General features: G+C 44.7%; 1 protein-coding gene across 1 annotated transcript in view; it reads right to left on the bottom strand.

Annotated features, from left to right (window-relative positions):
* Positions 1 to 3,671, bottom strand: part of LOC102860069 (TBC1 domain family member 30-like) — an 83,727-nt gene extending 80,056 nt beyond the window's left edge. The window contains exon 1 of the mRNA XM_006886097.1: positions 3,494 to 3,671. Within this exon, the coding sequence (XP_006886159.1) occupies positions 3,494 to 3,671 (178 nt within the window). The remainder of the gene's footprint in view (positions 1 to 3,493) is intronic.
* Between the last annotated feature and the right edge of the window lie 4,105 nt (positions 3,672 to 7,776).

Here is a 7,776-nt window from a genome sequence, read left to right as displayed (position 1 = left end):
CCCAACCCTGATGTGGCACCATGCAGTATTTGTCCTTTTGTGACTGAGATATTTCACTCAGCATAATGTCCTCCAGGGTCACCCATTTTGAATAATACTGCATGAGTTCCTTGTTTTTCAATGCAGCATAGTATTCCATTGTGGAAATATACCACAGTTTCTCTATCCATTTGTTTGTTGATGGGCACTTGGGTTGTTTCCAACTCCTTGCTATTGTGAACAAAGCCACGATAAACATGCATGTGTATATATCTGCTTGGATGTCGGTTATGGTCTCTTCAGGGTATATTCCCAGGAGTGGAATTGCTGGGTCAAATGGTATCTCTATTTGTGACATTTTGAGGAAGCGCCACACCACTTTCCACAGTGGTTGCACCATTTTATACTTCCACCAACAGTGAATAAGGGTTCCAGTTTCTCCACAACCTCGCCAGCATTAGTTGTTTGCTATTCTGTTAAACTTTGCCATTTTGACCGGGGTGAGATGATATCTCATAATTGTTTTGATTTACATCTCTCTTAGAGCTAGGGATTTTGAATATTTCTTCATGTGCTTGTTGGCCATCTGAATGTCTTCTTTGGTGATGTGTCTGTTCATATCCTATGCCCATTTTTCAATTGAATTATTTACCTTTATCTTGTTGTTGTATCCCTTGATATTCTTACTTACTAAAAAGGAAATGTGTGTTTTCCAAGCTTGGAAGGAGGAGTGGCATCCACTTCCGTAATAGCTTGCCTTCAGAAACCCTATGAACCTGGAGAGAGGATGAGAGATGCCTAAGCGTTGAGGACTCTCCTTCATAGGGTCGCTATGAGTTGCCTGCAACTCGACGGCACTTAACAACAACACAACAACAAATATGTGTTTTCACTATATAAACTTAAAAGAAATCTTAACTCTAATTCCAAATAATCTGTAACTAGAAATAAACTTTGATTCAACTCAAATCTATGGAACAGACATAAATAAACGGAAGATAAAGACTATGTTTAATTATGATTTGAGGCTTTACTGTAAAATGCTGTATTAAAACTTGTTGTTGTTGTTGTTGTTGTGCGTGGAGTCGTAGGAACAAAAGTCCTCGACACTTGTGTGCCTGACTTTCGTCCTTCCTCCAGGTTCACTGGGTTTCCGGAGGCAAACTATTTACAGAAGTGGATGCCACTCCTGCTTCCAAGTACATACACATATTGAAACTACATACACATGTTACAAAAGTGAAATTACATGACACAATTTTTTTCTCTTAATTGCCATTGTAACTCATAATTAAATGCTGTTTTTTTAATAATTTTGACATCAGTTAAGTAACATTCTTTAAATTCTCTTTAAAAGGCCTTTTATTTGAAAGTTCAAAAATAAAAAATTATGAAATCTAAAAAATAGTAAATTTAAGTTTTACAATTTATAGAAGTAAAAAATTATGACATCCTTTCCTTGCAATCAAGATGTTGATTACAGAATAAGCATACTGGGAACCTTTCCTAAACCTCCTTTGCTTAGAAATAAATCTACCTCCTACCATAGAATTTATTTCAACACACAGCGACACTAGAGAACAAGGCAGAGCTGATCAGAGTTTCCAGAGCTGTAAATCTTTATGGAAGCAGGCGGGCTCATGTTCCTCCCACAGAGTGGCTGGCAGGTTCAAATCACTGGCTTTGTGACTTGCAGCCAAATGCTTTAACCACAACACTACCGGAGCTTCTTTTCCTGGCTTGTATGTGGACAAGGAAAATCTTCCAAATTTTACTACTAGCAATTATAATGTAGACATACACAAGGAATCAAGACGCTAGAAAGGGACATTTCTGGTTTGCCCAAGTCCATAATAGTATGCACATGAAGCTCTTGGAAAGCTGCGAGAGTGGTAGGAATAACAAATACACTGAGTCTACACTGTCTGAAGTCAAGCTGTGGTAGGGAACCTCAGGTATCCAACCAATGGCTTGGCGTTTCCTTTCAAAGTATAAGGGCTAAAATCATGCTCCACCGGGAGAGACAAGATTTTCTTTTCCCAAAGTATAAGATCCTTATGCCCATGGACTGTTTAAATGTAGACCTGCCCCAGTGCATGGTGGTGATGGCCACAGTGTGCCTCCAGCTCCAGCGTGTGACTTAAATTAAGGCATGAAGTAACAGACTGCTGTCCAGATGCAAGGTGCTGAAAGGAGCATTCAGTAACGGTGTTTACCTAATCACAACAAAGACCAGGAAGTTAAATCTCCACGGACCTTACATGCACCTCCCAGATTCGCTGTATGTATGAACAAATAAGCCTCCTTTTGGCTTTTTCAGGGCACCTGCTGGTGCCATGCTGCTGGACTCCCTGGCTGAAAACCAGGCTGGGCTTGGTTCTTCAAAGCCACAACTATTTTCTCATGACCAGAATTGAGTCAAAGAGTTTAACTGGCATGGATCATTCACCACCTGCTGTAGAAGCTGGAATCAGGTCATTTTCAGCCCTTTTCTTCTAGCTGAATAAGGGAGGGGAGAAGGCTTATGTTTCATCTGATAATCACTACCGGTCCGGATTCAGAAACACAAAACACTTACTTTTAACGTGGGAAGAATTAAAGGGTGGGAGGGGGAGTAAAGGAAGACAGTAAATAAATACTATAGTCTTCGCAACGAGACACTTCCTTGGGGAGAAAAACAAAGAAACCACGAGGTTCGGAAAGGTCCACCCTTGGGGACTTGGTTCCTTGGCTGCTTCGCCCCAGGAGGTCCAGGGTAGCAAGTCCCGGAAGGCGTTGCGGGTGGAGAAGGGGCAGGACAACAAACCAGTCTGGAGCCCAGTTCGTGGCACTCTGTACCATCCCTTGCCAGAAAGCTCAGTGTCCAGGCACCTGCACCTGTGCCAAGCTCTTAAAAGCCCTGGGATCAAGGGATGCCTGAGGGTGGAACAGAGCGGAGTTCTGCAGCTTGGAGAAGCTGAGATATGTAAACACAAGCAGAAGGCAGAAAGGGCCTAGCGAGCAGGGGCGGCGCATTCCCAGATTTCCCTCAAAAAAGAGATCGCCAAACTGCAGGAAGTGTTTCTCTTCCCTCCCCACCTGGACCCACAATTAGGGGTTAGAGAAGAGCTGATCTCAGCCTTTCCTGACTATGCGCAGTACCAAACCTGTCAAAAGACTCTGTTTCCCCGCCCCACACACCTCTCTCAAGCTTCGGTTTCCCGAGCCCACAGCACAATAGGTGGCGCGGCCTCCGATGCCCAGGCTGCCCGCACGCAAGTCCCCCCCTGCTTGGAGAAGGCTGAGCTCTCAACTCAGCTCGCCTGCAGCCTGGGCACACAAGGCCAAGCCCGCGCACGGGGGAGGACCCCCCCACCCCCCATAGCCCCGCAAGGAGGCAGCATTAGTGCCAATCCTCAGAGCCCCTACTCAGGCCGACAAGCAAAGAGCCCCCGGGCAGAGGCAGGGTGCAGCAGAAGCTCCCGGCGCCGCCACTACTTTCTAGTCGCCCCATCTGCAGCACGGAGGTCCTCACCCGGCTCCAGGGTGCAGAGCAGTCGGGGCGCGGTCCTGGAAATACAGCTGCGCTTCTTGAGCACGTTGCTCAGAATGGTGCCCACACCACCGCCGCCGCTGCCGCCACCACCACCGCCCTGCCTCTTCAGGCATCTTCCCCCGCGCCTCAGGGAGCCGGTCAGCTTGTCCTGCCTCATCCGAGAGCACCCGGGGCTCTAGTGAAGCCACTGTCCGCCTCGGTCCCTGCTGCCCCGCCGGCAGCACAGCTCGGCGCACCAGAGGTCTGAGAGCTGGTCCCCGGGCGGAGGTCCCCAGGCAGAGGTTCCCAGGAGAACCTTCTCTGAGGCGCGCGCTAGAGTTCGGGGTGGGTTGTGGGAGCCACCGAGCACAAGGGAGGCTGGCGGGCATCTGCAGTGCGGAGACTGCACAGCTGAGGCAGGAGAGCGGTCGGGGCGGGGAGGGCGGGCGGAGCAGGCGAGCGAGCGCGGGAGATGGAGGCGGCGCTCCCGCCCCCAGTGCCGGCATCACCGCGCAGGAGGGCGGCCGGCTCCGTGCGTGCCCAGCCCGCCCTCTGCACCTGAGCTGCAAGCTGAGCGCGCAGCCGGGATCCAGATCCGGCCGGTAAGCAACCGGCCCAAGGACTGCAAGGGGTAGCAGAGACTGCTATGCTTCTTCCAATATGTGAAAGGGGTTGGAAGGTGGAATGCGCAGAATGAGATATGAATGCCTACTCCAAGAGGCCTCGGAATGGTCGTTTGTCTGGTGCATGCGACTTTGGCCATGCAGTTATTGTAGTTGTCAGGTGCCATTCAGTCAAGTAGGATTCACAGTGACTCTATGAACGACAGACCTGAACCCTGTCCTATCCTGTGCAATACTCTCAATCTCTAACACACTTGAGCACATTGCTGAAGCCACTGGGTCAAACCATCTCACTGTGGGTTCTTCTCTCTCTCCTGGACCCTTCAACTTTGCAAGCCTGATATATCCTTTTCCAAGGAATAGCTTCTCCTAGCAACATGTCCAAAGAATATGAGACTAAACTTCGCCACCCGCACCTCTAAGAGACACACTGGAAGTTGGTGAAGTGAAAACTTAAACTTTTGCTGTTTGATTAGAGAAGAAAGACCTTTGGAGAAAAGTAGACTCCAAGAAAAAATAAGTGTTCACAATCTAAAAGCAATTTTTTAAAAAAAGTTTCATCTATCTTTCACTCACATTGTGTTTCGTACAAACACAATGTATACAAACTTTGTAAGTGAACTAATATAAAATAAAATTTTATTTTTATTTCTAAAAAAATGATGCTATCACATATAAAAAAAGTTCCATCTCTCAAGCAAGAGACACTTCTACAACTAAGAACTATTCACTTCATTACCATTTAAAAAGTCATTCCTAAAATGACATTCAGCCAATGGAAGGAGAGTGTAGGCAAAAAGAAATACTTGTTCGTGTTTAGAAAAAGAAACACTGGGGAGAAAAAGCCAAATAAGAATACCAGAGAAGAAAAAGTTTGTAGGAGGCAGTTCTGGAATGTTGAGATATTTTTCTTATAACTTGTGTCTGTTTGTTGTGTTAACAATATTAGTAAATTAAAGTAAAAAAAAAAAAGCCTAAATCTTGAAACTGATCTGGAGTGAATATGATTGGAAAAACCAGATGAAGCCATAAGAATGCAGAAGAAAAAAAAAATCTCATGTTGCTTTAGAGAACACAAATGTACAGCAAGGGTGGGAATTCTTCCAAGGGCAACTATCACTGCAAAGAACTCCTAAACATACTCGCTTAAATAGTATTGTTATTAATAATATTGATGTCACTGTTTTTTAACTCTTGAATATACTATAGAGTCAATGTTGTTGTGTACCGTGATGTTGGAACTGACTCATAGCTGACCCTCTGGCAAATTTTAGAGGTAGTTAATCAAACCAGAGGAGATTGCTCATCCTTCTCCCGGAGAAGCTGGTGGCCTTCAACCGCGTACCTTCAGAATTGCAGCACAGCTTCCTGCTACTAGGTGACAAGAGCTCTATATAATCAATTGTTGTTTGTTGTTGTTATGTGCCATCGAGTCGCTTGCAACTCATAGCGAACCTATGTACAATAGCCTTAAACCCTGCTCTATCACTTGCCAGTCTTACTGTCTCTGGCACACCTGTGATAGGTGTGCCATTACCCTAGTGACAGAATCAATCCATCTCATCGAGGGTCTTCCTCTCCTGCGCTGTCCCTCCACCCTACCAAGCATGACATCCCTCTCCAAGGACTTCTCCCTCCTTGCAATATGTCCAAAGTATGTCAAATGAAGCTTCAGAATCCTTGCCTCCAAGGAGCAGCCTGCCTTCATCCTCTCCAGGACGAACTTGTTTGTTCTTCTAGCAGTCCATGTTATATTCAGTACTCTTCTCCAGCACCACAGCTCAGAGGCATCAGCTTTCCTTCTATCATCCCTAGTGATTGTCCAACTCTCTGATGCATAGCAAGTAATGGCAAAGACCATGGCCTGTATCAAACGCACCTTAGGCTCCAGACTGACATCATTGCTCCCCATACCTTAGAGACGTCTCCGACAGTAGACTTTCCCAATGCAATTAATCTTTTAACTTCCTGGCTGCTGGTACCGAGAGTGTTGATTGTAGAGCCAAACAAACCGAAGAGGTCAACAATCTCAATCTCTTCACCATCTATCATGATGCTGCCTATCAGCCAAGTGATGAGAATCTTTGTTTCCTTGATGTTGAGCTTCAATCCATATTGAAGGCTGCGATCCTTGACCTTCTGCAGCAAGTGCTTCAGGTCCTCCTCAGTTTCAGCAAGCAGAGTTGTGTAATCTGCATAACACAGATTGTTGATCAGTCTACTTCCAATCCTGATGCCAGACTTCTTCTCATACAGCCCAGCCTCCCCAATAATCTGTGCTGCATATAGATTGAAGAGATATGGAGATAGGGCACATCACTGACGCACACCCTTGCCAGTTTTGAACCATGAAGTGTTTCCTTGCTTTGTTCTGACGACTGCCTCCTGATCCAATTATAAGTTTTGCATAAGCACAATCAAGTGTTCTAGGATTCCCATTCTTCTCAAAGTCAGCCACAATTTGTTGTGATCCACAGTCAAATGCCTTTGCATAGACAATGAAACACAGATAGACATTCCTCTGGTACTCTCTGCTTTCAGCCAAGATCCATCTGACCTTAGCTATAATATCCCTAGTGCCATGGCCTCTTCTAAACCCATCCTGCACTTCAGGCAGTTCTCTGTTGATGCGTTTTTGGATGATCTTCAGCAGAATCTTGCTTGTGTGTGATATCAATGTATATAGTCAATAGGATTTTAAAAAAGTATATAGGATAAAACAAAAGCATAGCAGTGTTAATACTGAATCAAGTTGTTACAGTATACCATAATACCAGTATATAATGAAAGAAGATACATTTTAAAAATTGTGCATTCATGTATTTACATTTGAAGCAATAATATGAATTCATCTTTCTTTTCAAAAATGCTATTGTCAGTTGTTGCTAGGTGCTGTTGAGTATGACTTATAGTGACTCTATGATCAACAGTCTTATCCTGTGCCAACATCACAATCTCTTACACATTTGAGCCCACAGCTACACTAACTATATGAGCCCACTTATTTGATGGTCTTCCTCTTCTTCGCCATCTCTCTACTTTTCCAAACATGATGTCCTTTACCAAGGAATAGCCTTGGATTATGCCCATAGCAACATGCTCAAAGTATGTGAGACAAAGCTTTGTCATCCTTGCCTCCAAGAAGCACTCTGACTGCACCTTCTCCAAGACATATATATTCATTCTTTACACAGCCCATGAGCTATTCTGCACTCTTCTCCAACATCCCAGCACAAAATCATCAATTCTTCTTTTGTTATCCTTATTCAATGTCCAGCTCTTAGCAGCATAGCAAGTGACTGAAAAGACCATAGTCTGACAGCATGGTATTGGTACAATGACAGACACATAGATCAATGGAAAAGAATTGAGAACCCGGAAATCAGCCCATCTATTTATGTTCAACTGATTTTTGACAAGGAGATGAAATCAGGTAGGTGGGGAAATGACAGCCTTTGTAACAAATGGTGTTGGCAAAACTGGAAAACTATCTGCAGAAGAATTAAACAAGATTCACACCTCACTCCATATACAAAAACCAACTCAAGGTGGATCATGGACCTAGGACTAAAACTAAGGACTATAACCTATCCACAACATAAACAGTCTTCCAAGTATCCTGAAAAATTTGCAACCAGGAGAAGATAAAATAGATGAATG

The sequence above is a fragment of the Elephantulus edwardii genome, unplaced genomic scaffold, assembly GCF_000299155.1.
Source record: "Elephantulus edwardii isolate Elephantulus edwardi_28Jun2011 unplaced genomic scaffold, EleEdw1.0 scaffold00047, whole genome shotgun sequence".
Classification (NCBI taxonomy): Eukaryota; Metazoa; Chordata; class Mammalia; order Macroscelidea; family Macroscelididae; genus Elephantulus; species Elephantulus edwardii.
This window is presented reverse-complemented; position numbering and strand designations above follow the sequence as displayed.